At 35.0% G+C, this 20,525-nt stretch overlaps 2 protein-coding genes across 2 annotated transcripts in view; both read left to right on the forward strand.

Annotated features, from left to right (window-relative positions):
- Positions 1–488, forward strand: part of LOC138703608 (uncharacterized) — a 45,804-nt gene extending 45,316 nt beyond the window's left edge. The window contains exon 3 of the transcript XR_011333214.1: positions 250–488. The gene's annotated coding sequence lies outside the window, so the exon portion shown is untranslated. The remainder of the gene's footprint in view (positions 1–249) is intronic.
- Positions 489–15,497: 15,009 nt separating this feature from the next.
- Positions 15,498–20,525, forward strand: part of LOC138703610 (uncharacterized) — a 534,565-nt gene continuing 529,537 nt past the window's right edge. The window contains exon 1 of the mRNA XM_069831641.1: positions 15,498–15,963. Coding sequence (XP_069687742.1) covers positions 15,888–15,963 — 76 coding nt within the window. The 5' untranslated portion in view covers positions 15,498–15,887. The remainder of the gene's footprint in view (positions 15,964–20,525) is intronic.

The following is a 20,525-nucleotide window of genomic DNA, read 5'->3' on the forward strand; positions in this document are numbered from 1 at the left end:
CCCGAGCTCACACTCTTCGAATCATTAAGCGAGCACTCTACCGCAGGTCTACGAGACACAGATATGGAATAACTCTATAGTTCCGGAACTACTTCTACAATGACATGCATCGTGTAACATCGCCGTGACCCGAAGTGGACTTAGAAAATTTTCGCTGTTCACGAGTGCGGCCACTTTTTTTTTTTTTACAACTGTACATTACAATTAGTGTCGTTTATTTTAATGTAATATTAATTTTTTTCTTTTCAGTGTTCCTGTCGGAGTCCTTATCAATCTGTTCTTCATTGGAGAAGGCGTTAAAATTTGTTAATACTCGTATGACTTATAGTTTTGAAAGTTAATTTTCAACATTTAATTTCTATGACAATGAATAATATAGATTAGTAATCTAAATTTGTAAAACGTTGAAGATTCAGTTAATTCATTGTAACTTTAAATAAATTTAGGACAGTATTTGTATGTTGAAAAATACATTTTTATGAAAGTGATTTTCGTACTATTCTTCTCGTTCAGTCCATTCCATTAATGCCTTCATGTTTTGAAGTTCTGTTTACAGTAAATACTTCATCCCCCTCCCATTGCTTTGCTAGTATGTACAACATACACAGATGGCCATTCCTACTGCTGCTGTTACAGATGTATTGCAACTACAGTTAATAAAATCGAAGTTATGCCAAATACCCTACTATAATAATACCGGACAGCTGTATACTAGCAGCATTGACGTGAGTGCGAAATATCGCGGACTTGATATCTAGCGAAGCGGCGTGGAATTACGTCCACAAATACAAATATTAACATAGCGGAAATCGGACTATTGTATAAAATGCTAGGTACTAATGTCGAATAATATACGAGACACTTAAGAAATGTTGAGTAGTATTTCATGTAACATTATTTTATATCAAAGCTGCATATTATGAGAAATATTGCATGCTTCATATTATTTTCGGTAATTAATTGTTGCGTATTTTTTCTCTGTTTTAGTGAGACAAAATTAATTCTGACGTTAGAAATGAATTTACAATAACGCTTTATATACCCATTGCTGACAACTGCAAAGATAAAAAAGGTAGTAATCTGATGCTTGTAATAATTAGTAAAGGCATGTGGACAACAATAAAACTTAATTTGCTAAAACCTTAAAATTTCGAATATTTTTTAACTTCTATTCATTTATTAGGCCTAAATAATAAAGCTAATTTTTATTGTTCTATCAACACAGAGACAAAGGCATTGCGACTAATAAAGAATTTTGTTGACACATTTTATGAACTCTCGGAAATCGGAAGTACGATTTGGAGCAATTTGTAATGCTATAATTGTAGCAATTATAAACAGCACATATACACCCTGACATTTTAACACAGCACTAATTAATAAAACTATTACCTAGCCCAGCAACAATATACATTGCAGTTGATTACAACTTGTTTCGCGAGTATCTCCACACCAGCCGCCTAGGTAGCAGCACGTGAAAAACTGCTAGCTGTCCGGTACTATTATAGTAAGGTATTTGGTTATGCTAAGGTTAAGTCAATGAACATAAAATAATAAAAGACAAAGATTGCCATTAACACAAACGAAATAAAACCTAAAAACATATGAAGCGTCAAGGGAAAAAAAAACTGTCATATTTTCTTAGAAAAGAGTTATCTTATATTGAGTATTAAAAACAACTAAGCAACAACGAAAGTTTATATTGATGATGAAACCTTCCATCATCATCATCATCATCAGCTGTAGAGCAGTGGTCGTCAGCAATTGCTGAAATGTGCAATGGGTACGCGGTGCCGTCCAGTGCGCACCGTCGTGCAACAGGGAGAGATAGAGAGCATACCCGCTAGCAGCTACGAGAGCACTAAAGCGCACTGCGTTTTCCGTGGGTAAGAAAGGCTAGCCCCAGCGTGCTCTGTGCTGACGACCCCTGCTGTAGAGGAATTAAAATCAAGATTGAATTCATAAAACCTTACATCATCATTATCGGGTGTTAGTAGAACAAGCTTGGTTCGTGCTAGCTACAAAATTTGTGAAATTATTGCAGTGGCTTCAAAGCTATTCACTGATGGAGAATTTGTGAAAGACTGGCTCATAGCTGTTGCAAAAGAGATATGTCCGAAACACGTTAATGATTTTACTAAATCTATAAGTTTGTCTCGTAATATTATTGCAGAGCGCATATCAGAAATGGGAGATAACTTGGAGGGACATAGCCTTGATGAAAGTACCGACCGCAAAGATCGGCGCAGCTAGCTATATTCATAAGGAGTGTCGATTGAGATTTCAGTGTTCATGGACATCTTGTAAATGTCATTTCACTGAAGGATTGAACTCGAGGAAAAGATATTTTTGAATCTATAACAAAATCTATGAATAAATTTCAAGTCAACTAAAAATAATTAATTTTATACATCAAAACAATTTACGTTTCTGAACTTGAAGTTGCACTGGTACAACCCATACACACAAAGTTGATATTTGAACATGATATTAACAACATTATTATTATGATTTACAGAATTTCCCTCACTAACCACTAACGAACAACATTCATGGAATGACCCAGTTGATAAAACAGTCGGCCACTTAGTTTGGTCCGTGTATTCTTTTGCAGACACATCCCACAAACAAGGCCTTTCCATCAGTGCATTAATTTTATTCTAATGTATTTTATTTCGTTCACTCTATTACTTAGAACAACTTACAGCCAACACCAAGGACCAATGATAGTATAAAAATGATCAAGATATGCACCACAAAATCGGAACTTACAGTTGTTGTTATGTAAACTGTACGAACTTTGCCGAACTGTACCGACGCTGCACGAGCAAATGAATTGACTTGACATGTTTACATTTCTGCTGGAAAACACGCCAACATGTTAAAAGTGTTAAATTCAACATACTTAGTTAACATGTTAAGTCAATTGAGACTTGAAATGTCCATATACATGTTAAATTCAACGTTATATTTAACATGTTGTTGTTAAATGTTTAATAGTGGAGACTCTCCTTTAAAGCAACTGCAGAGTGAAACGTATCTTTCTTTCAACACAGTGCGTTATAAGAGAAAAACAAACAGACGTGACTAAGATGATAATCGTGTTGCAACTGAACTATGGAGAAAATATCAAAGTGGTGAATTATCATTACTGCAGTACGTTAAAAAAATTGCACTTCGGTTCCAGCCCATCGTACTGTTGACAGACGGGATACCGGGACAATCACTGGACAGTGTGCTTGATAGGTAAGTTGTTGTACATGTATTAATTTTATTTAAGGATCTATTAATTTAGGGCCTTGAAATGTTTTGCGCATTTGCAATCCGTCGTTTTGCGGGAAAGAAAGTATGGAATTTTGCGGATTAGCAGTACCTATTTGCGTAAAAGCAAGCAGCCGGGATTGAGGACGTGATGAACTGGCAGTGAAATCGCGTCATGCGTCGAAGTAAGAAGACCTGGTCCGCACGCTGGTAGTGATATTTTCGTCGGTTCATGTTGGTTGCATGAGTACCGGTATATCTTCCACGCACAGTGTTACTCTGTTGGATTTTCTACGTGTTTTTTTTTTATTTTCATCATGTACGGATTTTGTGAGGAAGTTGATTAACTGTATTTTCTGTTCTAATTTGTGAATTAAGACTTTTACCCCGGAGATGAACATGTGTCTGATCCATGATTAGACAATTTGGTTTTGTGTGAAGGATTTAGTCTGCTCGGGGTTATGGCTAATTTATTGTGATATTTGTTATTTATAGAGGGGGAGTGACTTTAACCTTTTCTAAATTTAGGGATTTGTTCATATTAGCATTTTGCTTTAGGTTTAATTTCTCTTCTCCTTTCCTTGTTAGAGATTTTACGTATTTTATATAATTTCCCTTTTATAATGTTTGGTTAGTTATCCGTCTCAATAGGGAAGAGGAAGTGGTATTACTATGTGTGTGCAGGGCTATAGAAAGAAGGGCTGGCTCAATGCTTTGTTGTTCAGCTTGCCGCCTTGAGTGTCTCCCTCTAGCCACCCCACCACTTTCTGACGTCACTGCGGTACAGTTGGTCTCGGTGAGGGTTGCAGAGTTACGAGTGTTGAATGTAATTCAAGTTCACGTGCACCGTTTCGTAATATAGGCCTATTTGGTTGTGTAATTAGCGTATATTACAGTTCTTTATGTATTGAATAATAATAATAATAATAATAATAATAAAATTATTAATGATAGTATTTTAAGTTTAAAAATGGTGAATTGTGCTGTAGCGAACTGTTCGAATGACTCTCGTCACACTCACGAAGTAATTTATCACTGTTTTCCGAAAGATGTGCTTTTAGCTAAAGAGTGTCATAGGCAGGACCAAGTGAATATTAAGTGTGCACGTATCTGTAGTGATCATTTCGAAAGTGTGACCGATTATGAAGATGATATGAAGAACAGGCTTTTGGGGTTAAAAGAAAGAAAGATATTGAAGAAAAATGCGCTCCCATCTCCAAATATTCCAAGTTCCAAGGCTGCAAGTGACTCAAACCGAGAAGATAGATATCAAAAGAGAAATATTCGAAAAGCTGCTTTTAATCACCTTCAGACATTGAGTCCAAAGAAGCCAAGATTAGAACCTAGTACCGGCAGCTCAGAATATGTAAATATTACACAGGGATCTGAAGAAACGTCTGTAGTGTCTGAAGTACATTGTCTGAAGTGTGATGAACGCGGAAAACAAATTTATTTACTGAAGAGAAAGGTAAATGTTTTAGAATACAGTGTTTAAACTTTGCAGACAAGCAATAAAATACTGAAAAACAAGCTTACTTCTCTCAGCTTCATATTTTAAAATTATTTCCTGCTTACTCCTTGCACTCAGATTTCTTATTGGTAATAAATCTTCTGGTTTGGTTCTTACATACAAGAAAATTATTTTTTTATAAACACTTGGGTAGGGATTTTGTCTTACGGTGGACTAACTAAACCTTCCGAAGGGTGGAAAAAAACTATACAAATGTCATCATCATCAATAGCTATCAGGATTAGGTCATTTGGCCTGTTCCGACTCAGGTGAAAAGCTGGTCTCTCCATCGCTTCTTGTCCACACCTGTGGAGTAACGGTCAGCGCGTCTGGCTGCGAAACCAGGTGGCCCGGGTTCGAATCCCGGTCGGGGCAAGTTACCTGGTTGAGGTTTTTTCCGGGGTTTTCCCTCAACCCAATACGAGCAAATGCTGGGTAACTTTCGGTGCTGGACCCCGGACTCATTTCACCGGCATTATCACCTTCATCTCATTCAGACGCTAAATAACCCAGATGTTGATACAGCGTCGTAAAATAACCCAATAAAATAAATAAATAAATAAATAAATCCATCGCTTCTTCGGGCGTCCACGATCTCTGTATCCAAGGGGTCTGTAATTTAATAATCTCCTGGGTAGTCTATCATTCGGCATCCGTAGAACATGCTCATGCCAGTTGCTCCGATACTTGTCGATTGTCTCTGTAATGGCTGCGATATTTAGTTCTTGTCGGATGCCTTCATTATATTTATGGTCATAGTGTAGCCTGCTAGCGGTCTTAGTAATCTCATCTCAGCTGCTTCTATTCTTTTCAGTTGACTAGTTGTTAGAGTCCAAGCTTCTGATCCATATAGCAAAGTTGAAATGGCCTTTGTTTTGTAGAATTTCAAAATTGTGTCTTGCCGGATATTCTTAAACAGTGTATTTCTAATTGAGGGCTTTGCCGGAAGAAAGGCGGATAGACCTATACGCCCTTCTTCGGGAAAATGGTTTAAAATAAAGTGAATAATTATAGTAGCGAAATTTTGTTTTGATTGTACTGTACATACCTGCAGGACAGGGCTGCGTGCGTGTATAACATTTTATTCAGGTGCGTTTTAAAATTTTAGATTGCATATATCTCAATTCGCCATATTGACGTATACGCCCTTCTTCCGGCAAACTCCTCAATTGTTGTTAGCAGCTGTTGAAATTTGGCTAATTTATTAATCTATATCTGGAGAATGAATATAGGAGAGATTACAGCCAAGATAAGTAAAAGCATTTACTTGCTCTATTCCTAAGTTATTGATAACTATTTCAGTTCTTATAGAATTTTTACCAATAAAGGCCATGGTTTTTGTATTGTGTATAGAAATTTCTAAATTGTACTCTTTTTCTTTTTGATATAGCCTATGAATTGCCATTTGTAAGTTGTCTTCGGTGTTAGCTAATATAATAATTAAATAATCTGCGTAGAGCAGAGTATTAAGGGGTTTGTTATCGATCATAAAATGTGTGGCCAAATCAATTTGCAAATCCTTAATAAGTGCATATATATATATATATATATATATATATATATATATATATATAATAAACAAGGAGACGCGGACAACCTTGTTTTACGCCTTGATTTGTTATCCTAGTCGTTTAAACTAATCTTGTTATTAATTTTAATTTTATACAAATGTTTGAAGTTGAATTTAAAACTATGCACGGGAACTCCATTGACAAAGAGCAACAAGTAATACAACGTTTCAAAACATTGCTAGAAACTAAGTTTTCAAACGTGTGCTCCGAGGCTATCAAACTATATGCACGTGTGAGAACATTTGTGAGATTGAGGTCCTTGAATCGGGGGCAGAGAGCAGAATTCCTGAGGAACAGCGCTAAGAAGAATGCCAAGTGGATGAAGTCATTTAGAAAACAGCAACTTCATTAGATGAGTGAAAAAATAAAATAAGCTGAATCATTATAGAATGAAATGTACTTGATAATTTACCAATCTTATGAAAATAGATTACTCTGCCACCAATATACATCTTTAACTATTACTTAGCAAAAGGTAAACATTTGTTCCATTATTTCCATATAATGTAGTTAACTGATTATTTAAAACCCTTTGCATTCATTCATTCATTCATTTTATTCCATAGATCTTACATGAGCAATGAAGCTTTAAGATGTGGAACATGTCAACATTTTACAATATTACAATTACAATTTTTACAAATGTTTATAGTTTTACAATTTAGTAATTTTCTACAATTTTTACAGTTTTGTACAATTTTTTTACATTTTTTTTACATTTTGGCGAGATGTAGTGAGATGAGATGAGGTCCGAGGATTCGCCAAAATATTACCCGGCATTTGCCTTTTCGGTGGGGGAAACCTCGGAAAAACCCAACCAGGAGTGAAATTATTGGTTATCGAAATAATAATAATAATAATAATAATAATAATATACAGTCATTCAGAGTTTTCTGTATCAGGGCAGATCTTTCACTGCAAACCCAAAATTATCCAATCTCCCCTATTTTCCGCCTTCTTAGTCTCTTCCCTATATCTTAATGTTATAATCTGATATCTTCTGTCCCGAGCTTTACTTCTTTCAGTAAGCAGTTTTCTTAGCCAGTGACGCAGGTAATTTCGTTTTTCTTCCTGATTAGTTTCAGCGTTATTCTTCTTCATCCACTCTTTCTAGCACAGCTTCATTTCTTATTTTGTCTGTCCATTTAATACGCTCCATTCCAGATATAATATTCATTCTTGATCGATTTTTTGCCCAAGGGCAGATCTTTCACTGCAAACCCAGCAGTCACGTATATTTATAATATGATTATAATACATAATATAATATAATATTTAACAATACTAATATTATAATAATAGTCTAATTATCATTATCGTCATTGATGTGTTCTGGCGCGCAGCTTCAGTCCACATGTCCCATACTATATAGCAACCTTGTCCATGTATGAAGGAATGCCTCTCCTTGACCTAGGATATAAAATTTAATCAGCAGGGAAATGTGACACGTGAAAGGAAATAAAAGTCTACCACAAAATATTTAAGAAAGAAGCAATAGCTCAGTAGGCACATCAGTTTGAAAAGCGACGAAATTGTTAAAACTGAAGTCTTTAAAGACAACTAGCGTTTGTAAAATATTGAATGAAACAGGCCATATGCCTAGGGTTTAATTTTATAACTTGTTATTGAGGGGTGTTGATTTTAGCCCTATTTTTGGTCGATAATTCCAGCACTTATTGCAACGGAGTTTTACGTTGTATTTGTGAGCGGACTTGCTGTGTACCGTGATGACGTCACAGCGGCTGGGAGGACAGCATCACTTTCCGACTCCCTATGAGCCAGCCCTTCCTTCTATAGCCCTGATGTGTGTGTGTGTGTTTTTACGCCACCTTTCTTACGCACCGATTTTTAATTAAAGTGACTTTGACATTTTGTTACCACAAGACAACCAAACGGTTTTTTTCCTTTTTGATTCCTCGTTTTCCTCAACATATAGTGATCCATGAATGGGTGCGGGTACTAGTATCGCGTCTCAATAAATAAATATGTAGGTAATAATAGGCAAGTAGGTACTATGTAAGTAAGTAGATAGGTAAGTACTGTAGGTTGGTACGTAAGTTAGTAGGCAGGTAGATAAGTAACTATGTAGGTAAATACGTAGATGTTTAAGTAGGTAGGTGGGTGAGTAAATATGTAGGTAAGTAAACAGATAGATAAGCTGGTAGGCAGGTAGGTAATTAAGGAGGTAGGTAGGTAGGTAGGTAAAGAAACTAATAACAGAATAAACGATTTAACCAAATAACATAAACAAGAAGACAAAGAAATAAATGAATGAGTAAATAACTAAATATGTAGGTGGGTAAGTACGTAGTTAAGTAGGTAGATGAGCAGGTAGGTAAGTAGGCATGTAGATAAGTCAGTATGCAAGTACGTACTACATAAGTAGGCAAGTAAGACGTAGGTATGTGGGTAAGTAAGCAAGCAAGCAGGTAGGTAATTAAGGAGGTAGGTTCGTAAGTAAGTAGATAGGTAAAGGAATAAACGAATAGATTATTAAACGAATAACAGAATAAACAAAATATATAATTATGCAAGGAAATGAATGAGTAAATAAGTGAGTGAATGAATAAGTACATAAATCAATATTTATAATAAATAAGTAAACGAATTAATAAACAGTTAAACGAATGGAAGGAGCGAACATAACGAGCGGAGCGAATGGAACAAACGAAACGGTCGAATGGAATGTACGAAACTAACCGAATTAAACGGACGGAATAAATGAATAAACGAAGAGAAAGAACCAATAAATAAGTAAAATAAATAAACGAATGAAACAAATAAATGAAGCAAATACATGAATTAAATAAACAAGTAAATGAATTAATGAAAAAATAAGTAAATAAACTAACGAATTAATGAAAAAATAAGTAAATAAATAAATAAACTAACAAATAAATTAGTAAATATATACGTTATACATAAGTTAATAAATAAATAAAATAAAATGAATTGAATAAAACAAACAAATAATAAATAAATAAAATAATTAAATCAATTAATAAAACAAATAAATAATTGAATTAATAAATAAAATGAATTAATGAAATAAATTAAGTAAATAAAATGAAATAAATTAATAAGTGAACTAGCGAATTAATAAATAACTGAGTAAATGAATAAATGTGTAAATCAATCGAGTATATGAACAAAGAAACGAACAAACAAATGAACGAATAAGCGAACAAACAAATAAAGACACTAGTAAGTGAACGTATAAGTGAATAAATGAATAATTAACTTGGTTTGGAATGTAAACAAGATAAAGTGTTGATGACGGAATCATTGGAAAACATGACCGTTATGTGTTGTACTGTAGCATTAATCATTCGGACCGTCCTAAACGCGAGGGTTATGTTATTATTGGTTCTTCCAGGGCATGCACAGCGTTATGCGGCATTTATTAGGCCTAAGCAGGTGCCACGAATGTTCGGAGCAAGAAGACGGACTGTTTGAGAACATCCTTTCTTCAATTGTGTGTGTAAATGATGCTTTAATTGATTATATTTAATAATATTTTACAATAATCGTTTGTAGTTATCGAATCGCGGATGTTTGCCATGTTTCCGCAGCTGGCGTGCGGAGCGATAGCAAAATATGCCGCTTTGAGTCCCGCAGATAATTATTTATTCATCCGTTTGTTTTAAAATTGTTAACAATTTCAAAACAAAATGCATAATGTCTGAATTACATTTATTAACTAGCCGTACCCGTGCGCTCCGCTGCACCCGTTAGAAATAAATATAAAGTAATTACATAATTAAAATAGGACATTTGATCCAGGAAACATTCGTGTTTGATATAAGGATAAATCGTTTATTATGTTACTTAATTTAAATTGTATTTGCATAATTAAAATGCGATCATTTTGATGCAGAGACCACTCATTTGGCCATAAAAATTATTTTAGGAAATACAGGAAACGAATGTACAGAATAGCCTATCAAGTTTTCTGTGCATAAGAAGCTATTTTAATCTTACCTGTCCTCGATTCACTCAGAAGTTACTGTAATAACATTATAGCATTATGTCCATCTAGAGAAACTACACTTTCGAATGGTGAATTAATAATTAATTATACAAATCGGTTAATTTAGCTTCCGATATTACTTCATACAAATACAGAAACATTATCTGTAGGCATCTTTTATAGCTTTCGATTGTTGCTGTCCAAGGCCCCTTATAGACGAAGTCATTTGTTTTTTAATTCATTACACGGCCTTAGACGGCAGTTATTTTAATTTTAAAACTCATTTCTCTCATTAAACATCAGTCCTATCAAAATTTTTCAAAGAATAAAACTTATCGGAAATTATTTTTAAAGAAACTTTTGTTATGTAACATTTTTCATAAAAATCAATAATAAGCGAGATATTTCGATTTATTTAATTTAGGCCCCCTTATAACCCCCTCTTTTAAATAATGTATTTTGAATGCCATATAGCCTAAAATCTAAGTTACAACGAACTTAATTTATATTCCAATTTTCATCGAAATCCGTTCAGCCATTATCGCGTGAAAAGGTAACAAACATACATACAGACAGACAGACAGACATACAAACAAAAATTTCAAAAAAGCGATTTTCGGTTTCAGGGTGATTATATATGTTAGGACCAATTATTTTTGGAAAATCGAAAATTACCAGAAAAATTTCGGTTACAGATTTATTATTAGTATAGATGTCTAACACTTAGAGGTGTGCATTAAAGAAAAACAGAAAATGTTACAACAAAATCAAGTGTTAGAGGGCAACCGAACTTCAAGTTCAGACTTTTACAGTCCCATCGCTCTTATTCCGGCAGCCAATCACATTGCAGGTCGGCTACATTTAAACGTGTGCTTATTGTGATTCGCTAATGATGACGTTATGCATTTCCTAAGCTCGATAAATACTTAATACAATCGCCCGCCTCCACAGCATGCTTGGCGTGAAGCAGTGGTTAAGCTACTTAACACCTATGCAGAAAGTTCGAGTTCGAATCTCCGTAGTGAATTTTTTGTTTTGTCCTTTCTTTTATTTTTTACAACTCCTTTTAGTGTAATATACTCACATTTATACAAAATAAAATTCTAATCTATGATTGTTTTCAAAGCAAAAGCGAGAAAAATATTCTTGAAATTGTAAATGATATTAATGTGTGTATCGAATATATAATTCGGATTTGAAAAACTACTTTGTCAAAAAGAGGTACAATTGTCGCATGTTACTATTAAATAATTAATTTATTATTAACACATTATTCATAATTGGCTTTGCAGAACATAATGATCATAATATAAACCTAAATTTTATATTGTGAGACTTTACCTTTTGTTAGTTTTGCACTTATAAAATGGTTCTATCTTTCCACGCGACACTGTTCTTTTATATTCCTACTACCCACTCAACTGCTCAAAAAAACCTGTTACTTTCTGGGTATTTTTTTGATTCCTACAACCAAACTTTTACAATGTCTTTGAGCCAGAACTTTCACTTTCATTTCTGCACTAGAAATACATCGCCCGTGTCGGACTGGTTAGCCTCCCTGCCTTCCAACGTGGCGACCCGGGTTCGATTCCATCTGAGTAAAGAAGAAATTTGTGGTGGACGAAGTGGGCGTGTGGAGTTTTTCTCGGGGTTCTCCCGTTTCCTCTCATCACTCCATCAATACACCTCAACACCCTCATTCCAAGAGTCCCGAGCCAGTCCTCCAAAACAAATACAAAACGACTGATAGTTGTACACATTTATGTTTAATAAAATTAAAAACATATTAACAAAACAGAAATAGGTATTTTTTTACTCTAAAACTTTAAAATAACTGTTAAACTGCGGTTTGTTTACGGCAATTGTCGACTGGAGTTGCTAGCAGTTTAAATGAATGCGCACGGTATCTTTACAGGGATGATCGTCAACGTAGATCGTTGGACGCGACGCAGATCGCTAGAGGTTGCTTCTGAAGCAAATTCAGGACGCACATCGCCGCATACATGTTCAATAATCGATGTTTAGAGAAGGCCACGTAGAAATATTGAATCGAGTTATGACAGCAAAACAAATGAGAATTGACAGCGATGTACGCCGATAAAGAAACCACTTCCTGACGATCATCGGCAGCATTTATAATCGCCGGCGATGTGCGTTTGGCGATGATCGCCGTAAAGAAACCGTAGCTTTAATGAGGAAAAATGAGTATTTTACGCACCATAAACTCCATACCAAATGTTAACATTTTATGTAAAACATGCAGCTATTTCAGCAGTGTTAGTTTATTCCTGCAAAAAATAGGCATTTAGCTTAAAATCCGAGGTCTAATTATAGCATATTACATGCAGAATACATATATTTCTAAACATCAATGTTGTACGTGTTTTAACGTTGTGAAATCTTGGCCTCATCTGTACCGTCCCTACTTGTCTGCAGAAGTCCACAGCGGGGATGTTTGGCAAGAAAGAGAAAGGCTATTCTACCAATTTAGCTGTTACCCCGTTATTCGCAAATTGTTAATGTTATGTTTTATTTAACGACGCTCGCAACTGCAGAGGTTATATCAGCGTCGCCGGATGTGCCGGAATTTTGTCCCGCAGGAGTTGTTTTACATGTCAGTAAATCTATTGACATGAGCCTGTCGCATTTAAGCACACTTAAATGCCATCGACCTGGCCAGGGATCGAACCCGCAACCTTGGGCATAGAAGGCCAGCGCTATACCAACTCGCCAACCAGGTCGACTATTCGCAAATTAAAGATATGATAATTTTAGAGGTGTAGCAATATTTTAGCACATTAAATCATTCTAGTTCTCAATGAAATTGTGTTCATTTGATTAAAAGGAACTAATTAACGTGGAATCCTCTATAGCGGCCGTGAGCCGATGCAGCCCGCAATATGCTCCGCTCATTCGCTTGTCATAGGCACCACCCAAATGCGGCGATTTACTCCACAGATTCCAGAAACGGAGTGTAAGTACTTTCACTTGGATGTTACTTTATTAATATTTTACATACGTTCTTCCCAGAATACGAAATTACACATGAACATTAGACATGTAAAAAAACTGTCAAGCCGTTCAGGAGAACAAGCTATCCAGATACAAACGTTATGCTAAAAGCATTCTGTCGATGTCAAAAATGTAGATAACGTGCTTTTCTAGGAAAACCTGAAGTAGATATTTCACAGAATCACAGTAGGCCTACTTGAATTTAAGAAGGGAAGCACTACGACCCAGAAATGCGACCTTCAAGATCTGTTGCGCTAACCATCAAGTTAGGCGCATACCCAAACCACACTGGATGACTACACTAAGGTTCACTGCGTATCCAGATTTCGAACACGCAATCCCACTCGTCCCTAGGCCAGCCCCTTCCATGCGTCGACAGACGTCGATCGGGGAATACTATAGAACAGTCATGTCAATTGATGCCCATAGGCGCAAGCGCGCGCTTTAGAGCTCAGGAGAGCCTGAGCGCTTTACAGCGGAAAGGAAAGAGACAGACGAAAGAGGTAGTATATACCGCTTGGTCGAGTTATGTACAGGGATGGCCAGCACTGATTCAATAGATAAAGGGAAGAGAACTTATTACAACTGAGAAGTATAAGTGCATCATAAGAAAGTATGCTTTAATTTTAATGCTCATTTTCCACAAGTTTATTTTCTTTTTATTCGAAGGAAATATTTTCTCAACCTTTTTTTGTAGAAAAGTGAAATTTTCAGATATAGATCTATTTATTTAGTAGCCTTACAGGTACTGAAACAATGTTTTCGTAAATGTAACATACTGTAAATACGTATTACTGAAGATAGTGTACTACAAATTTTGAAAATATTCGCATGGAAAGTGTTTGTAAGGAAATGAATTAACAAAGCAACTACTGTTATATCATAAGCAAAAGATATGTGCACACGTATTGTAAAAATATCAGCTCTATAGCTTCAGCAGGTTTCGAGAAAATAATTTAATATTCTGATGATAGGAAGTTGCTCATCAATATCACCTTAAAAGCGTAATGCGATAAGAGTTTCGTTATGTAATATTAGTTACACATAACACATATACATAGGTAACTTTGATCTGTACTGTAATATTGTTTTGATTAGTTTATTGATTACTCTTATAATGCTAAAGATACCATCAATATAAATTCCAACTTATCATGTCATACTCAATGGATATCACTTTCTTTATGAATGATATTTTTCACCAGTATAGTTGTACTGCTAAGGAATTTATGTGAATATTCCTTCTTAACTCTTTATTATGTTATTAACGTTTAAAACACAACTGCAATATTAAGAAATTGGTGTTAGTAACCTACTTTTTTTTTACAGACAATATAGATAATATCAAACAGGAAGAAGCCACATAAAATAGACATAAAATTTCACGTTCTGTTTGAAGTTTGTGCATCACTGTTTTCTTAATCCAACAGGCTGCTTATTTCTCCTTCCATACCTAGCGCTCGATGCCCGCGCACGACGTCAAGGTCAGAAAAATGCGCTTGCTTTGACATCACTGCTATAGAATGATGATGGAATGGAGAAATGTTGATGGAATTATGTAGATGCTTATATGGGAAAACGAGAGAACCTCGAGAAAATCCCCAACTGTGACCTTGTCCGCCACAGGTGTCATTATGGATTTTTCAATGAAAAATCTCAGGCGTGACCGGAACTCGAACCAGAGCCAACTACAGCACAAGCTGAAGGTCTGATAGTTCAGCCACCGCAGGGGCAATCACAGTACTTTACCTGTTTTTCGTGTATTGAGTAAGAAAAATTATTTTGTTTTCAAGCACAACTATTAGGTCTTCAAAAACCGCCAAGGCCTAATGCAAGAGAAACTGCTAACCTTTACACACAAAAACTTAAATTGCTTCGAATGTCAAATCTCAACAACTATCAAACAGAACTGATTTTCAGGATATGAGAATACGTATTTTCATAATCAAATTGCATTCTTGGTACACTAAATAAACTGTATATGTAAACATTAAGTACTTTATAAAAGGTAACCATTTCATTTTCGCGTGTAGAACTGAAGGTTCCTCATATTATTCTGTCAATACTATAAGCTAGGAGATGCGGCGGAATTGGTGGAGAATTAACTGTGTTGGTATCACTGCTCGACCTGTTCCGCAGCCACTGTGTGTAGCTCCCAGTCGTTCGAATGCTGCTGCGCTGGATGGCTGGGTTTATACCCGGCCGTCACCCCACATGTTGCAAATATTTGCAGAACTATCCGATAACGTGAATTTGGATCCGTAACTTCGTTCTTACATAGTGACAGTGTTTGTGTTTGGTGTTAGTGACAGGTGATTGTGTTGTTCTTCGGGACCTGTTGACGTACGGTGTCATGTGTTGAATAATAATAATAATAATAATAATAATAATAATAATAATAATAATAATAATAATAGAAGTTGTGTGAGTGGTCCAGTGTCATCTAGCACCCTGTATTCCTCTGTGTCTTTTGGTGTTGTGCTGTGTTGTTCTACAGTGATGATGCTAAACGATGACCTCGTAATTCTATAACAATAGTGGTGACAAGAACTTGTGAAGGATTATGGGTTGTGGACAGAGTAAAATTGGAATCATATATCCTCGGAAATCGAAAAGTAAAAGCGGGAACAAACGAACTGGTAAGTTGCACTTGTCTTGTTATTACACACAGTCACTTGTAGCTACATTCAATCAACTTTGCATTTACCGGTGCATAGAGGCGGTCGATTGAAAAGCAGGTGAATCTCTTGCGGTTTGTAAACAGTGGTTCGCAGTCTTGTTGTTTGGATTTGTCACTACTATATTCATAGTCGATCATTTTAGTGCTTAGCGGCGTTTCTCCTAGAGCGGTGGTCTCTAAACGTTTTGGACGAGATATTTGTTTGCGATCCCCCACCGGTACATAACCCCATTCGAAAAATACAAATCTCTGTGAAATGGAAAACAATGACAATTTTACTAAAAACTAATACAGGGACATCATTTTATTTTTACTAACATTTTTAATATTAACTTGGCTATACCTCTGGATCAACGCCGTTTGCTACCCCCTTACACGACTGGAGTTCGATGATACTGGCGTAATATACAAACAAATCACTTTACTAGGTATAGGAGGGAAGAAAAGTAGTTCATTCATTTACGTAAACTAGGAAATATTGCGCTTTTGAGTTTGATCATTTTCATTAGGTTTTTGTTTAATCAAAATACAGTACAGTATTAACAATGAGTGTTTTTACTCACGAACTGAGCTGTCCATGTGGACGTATTCTATTCATTATGCAGTGTATATTATACTGTCTACAGCACATCAGCGTACAATATAGAGAATGAAGTTAAATTGGAAAATAAACATAATATGGATATTTAAACATATTTTTTAAAATGGTGGTCGTTCATTTCGATACAGGCTTCAGTTCTAATGTGCATATTATCGCACTATAGACTATTGTACCTAATTCCAATTACCAGTTTCGTGTTTTTCATATTAGTAACTCATGTTGAAATAATTCTGTACCTATTCTATAAAAGAGTACTTTACGTACTGTAAATTCAATCTCCACTTTTGCCCGATCCGAAAAGATAAAATTACTCAGACATGCTATCTACTGTCCGTCCAAGTGGTTATGTCGTAGGGTCGTAGAAAGGGAGGAAATCACATGACAATTAATTACTTAATGAGGCCCTTTTATTTAAGTTATTTTAAACAGTTGTATAATATTACGTAACCATCCAATTCCTAACAGAAATTAATGTTTTCAGAAAAGAGCTAAGACAGCCCAGCCACTAGGTGGCGAATAAAAGCTAGTGGGGGAAACCGGGATGTGACGTAGGCAAATGGACGGCAGTACCTGTGCGAAAATGATTCAATATTGAAAGCTCTTTCGTCACTGGAAAACGCGAACATATTTTTGGAACGTACTGTTTACTATGACCGTAAGGCTACTATGACTGTATATGCGGTCTTAGATCTGTGTGCAGGAAGGTTGAACTTCATTAGTAGAAGGGGTGGGAGTGAAGTACATTAAAAAACTCGGGTACAATAAAAATTGAAGTAAAAATAAAATGATGTCCCTGTAGATACTACCTAACTTGTAATGCACCGCTGCAAGACGTGAAATCGGAATTTGAAAAGCTATTTTTTAATTATCTTTGGCTTCTTAGACTGGCCTTCCTCGCTGATATATTTTTCGAACACTTAAAACACTTGGCGTAGTAATTTGCAAGGCTAAGATGTTAACCTAATAAAACCGATGGATTTTATAAGGAAACTTGATTCTTGATCGACATTACTAAACTTGACATAACATAAATTTGATTGATTCCAGTGTATTAAAGAATTAATATAAAAATTAGTTACGTATCGTGTGATACGACAAATACTGGGTTTATTTTTGCGGACATGCAATTAAATTTGCATAATTTTAAACAAAGGCTTTCTGAGTATTTTACGGAAGAAACCCAATTACGACAGTAACACAGATGGATACTCAATAAGTTTTTAGACAGTTCCGTTCAACTGGCTAAGCATTAAAGAAAATATTAAGGGTGCTATTCATAGACATTTCGCAGCACGCGCTACGAGCGTACTAAGCTAGCCCCGGCTATCCACTGGTTACTTGTACAGAGTTCAAATCATATCCTATCGCTAGCACTGGTTTATGAATACGAAAAATGCTGATAATCCACCGGAAACCCGCGCTAAAAATGTCTATGAATACGGCCCCTAAGACATTAAGAAAAGACTAGCTGAAATACATTATGTACTTACTGATAGAATGTTGAAATTTAGCCTACTTTTTTTTTTAGTAGAGCGTTTTGGATCAAAAGAATGCAAGAATACCTGGAGCTTGCAAAATAAGCTCTTAAGGGGACACTCAACTATATTTTGGAACTTTTTTCCTATTTGACCAATCTTTTTCAAATTTGGAGAAAAAGTTTAATATACACATGGAAAGTAACACGCAAAATCTCAGCTCATTAGATCCAATACTTTTCAAAATAAAAATATATATATATATTTCAATTTTAATCAATCATTAATTGAAATATCACTTTTAATTATCATTTTTTTATTTTTTGGCTTTATGCATTTGACTGTGACTTCTCAATGAATAGGGGAAGAATTCTGCTTATTTAGTTCTGTCACGTAAATTAGTGTAGAAATTTAATTTTTCATTTCTATGACACTTTTCTCCAATTTTTAAGTTGAGTGTCCCCTTAAATTTTTTATAGCATTTGCATACTCGCATTTATACAAAATAAGATTACAGTCTATGATTGTCTTCAAAACAAAAGCGAGAAATATTCTTGAAATTGCAAGTGATATTAATGTGTGTATCGAGGTTTCCAGACGCTAAGCCCACGGATATTTCGTCCACTATTTCGTACGTCCCTTTGATATTCTGTCCACTATATTTTTTCGGCCTCTGGTGTTTTATGTCCACTATTATTTCGTCCACAGTTTAAAAGTCCATTGCGCTATTTGCCCTCTGAAAGTTTGGTCCACATTTTATTATGTCCTACATTTATCTTTGTTCTCTTTATTAAGTTGTCCATTTTATAGTCTCGTCCAGTACACTGTGTCCAATATTCCTGATTGTCCATTTGCATAAATAGTTTAAAACTAATACACTATTACTACTGTGCCACTACCATGACTACAACAACAACAACAACAACAATAATAATAATAATAATAATAATAATAATAATAATAATAATAATAATAATAATGAAAGCGGTAAGTATAATTGTTGTGAAGTAGCATGTCCCGCCCTCTTACGGTTATTATCGTATAAGCCATTTTAAATGTTTTCACTTACTTCAAAATTTAATACTGAACCAATTAACTACACATTTCCATAGAAATGAACATTATTATGCTACAAAATAATTAAATACATTTCAATAGTAATCCTTCTTTTTTAAACTGCATATTGGAATAGGCCTACTCGTTATCCAAAAATGAACTAAATTTTAGAGGACAAAATATTTAGTTGGCACAGAAACTAGTGGACAAAAAAAAAAAAAAAAATATGGACAGAATAATTCTTGACCGAAATATTAATGGACAAATTGTTTGGTGGACGAAATGTTTGCTGGACTAATGTCCTTGGACAAAATAGCTATGGACGTGAGATAGTGGACAAATTGTCTGATGGCTGTATCGTTCTGGAAGCGTATATCAAATATATAATTTGGATTTGAAAAACTACTTTCTCAAAAACAGGTACAATTATCGCATTAGGCCCCAATTATTTTTTACTTTACTTACAGTATAACTGCTGAAAGATTTGGTGAAACTTTGCTATCTCCCCACGCTACTACACATGGAAGAAAAAAAACCTTATATTCCTCGGCCTCATGTCACTTAAATATCCTCTCAACTAATCCATTAACCTTGTCACATACCTAGGCTTCATACCATTTAGCTATCCCCTCATTTATCCTGTAACGAAACGCACGGCAGTTCCGTGTATGATGTGACGAGATATAGAAGATTGGCTAAATGTTTTTCTAACGTTGTTTATATTTATGTTGCGACCCACACTTTGAGAACCACTGGCGTAAAGTTGGTAATGGTCAATTGGAAGGCAGCTGGATGGTGGGGAATTTTAATTGTGGTACGCAGTCTTGACTGCTTGCTTGAACTATGTTTTTTAAGATTAATTGCTTAAGTTTATGTAATAAAATAATACGTAATAAATATTTCGAGCGGTAAATGTAAATCCTTTACATTTACCGCTCATTTTACGCAGATCTTTAAACCGTTGTGAACCAGAGATATCTTTTCATATTAATATTCGTATCATAATTGTAGATTATATTGGGCTATAGAATGTTATTTTTGTGCCTCAGGAATAATTATATTACGAACATTTACAACATTCAATTCTGTACGGTTCAACTTTTTCAGTGATGTTCTTAATTTATTTATGTAGCAGTAAGAATCCGTAACATTTTATTTTTCTCTAAGTGTATAAGAAAAATTAATAGGAGATAGAAAATATTTGCATGTGATTTTTAAATAATCAAATGAGCAGACCCATTGGTTAGAGGTCAATAGGTTTAAGGATTTTAAGTTTAGTGATAGAAGGTCTAATTTTGTAAGTGTAATGTCATTTTGTCTTTGGAATCAAGTCAAAAACAACCTAGACAATTTACAAAAATATCTAATACTACATAGTCTAACTTGCAA

The sequence above is a fragment of the Periplaneta americana genome, chromosome 7 (genome assembly GCF_040183065.1).
Source record: "Periplaneta americana isolate PAMFEO1 chromosome 7, P.americana_PAMFEO1_priV1, whole genome shotgun sequence".
NCBI classification, from domain to species: domain Eukaryota; kingdom Metazoa; phylum Arthropoda; class Insecta; order Blattodea; family Blattidae; genus Periplaneta; species Periplaneta americana.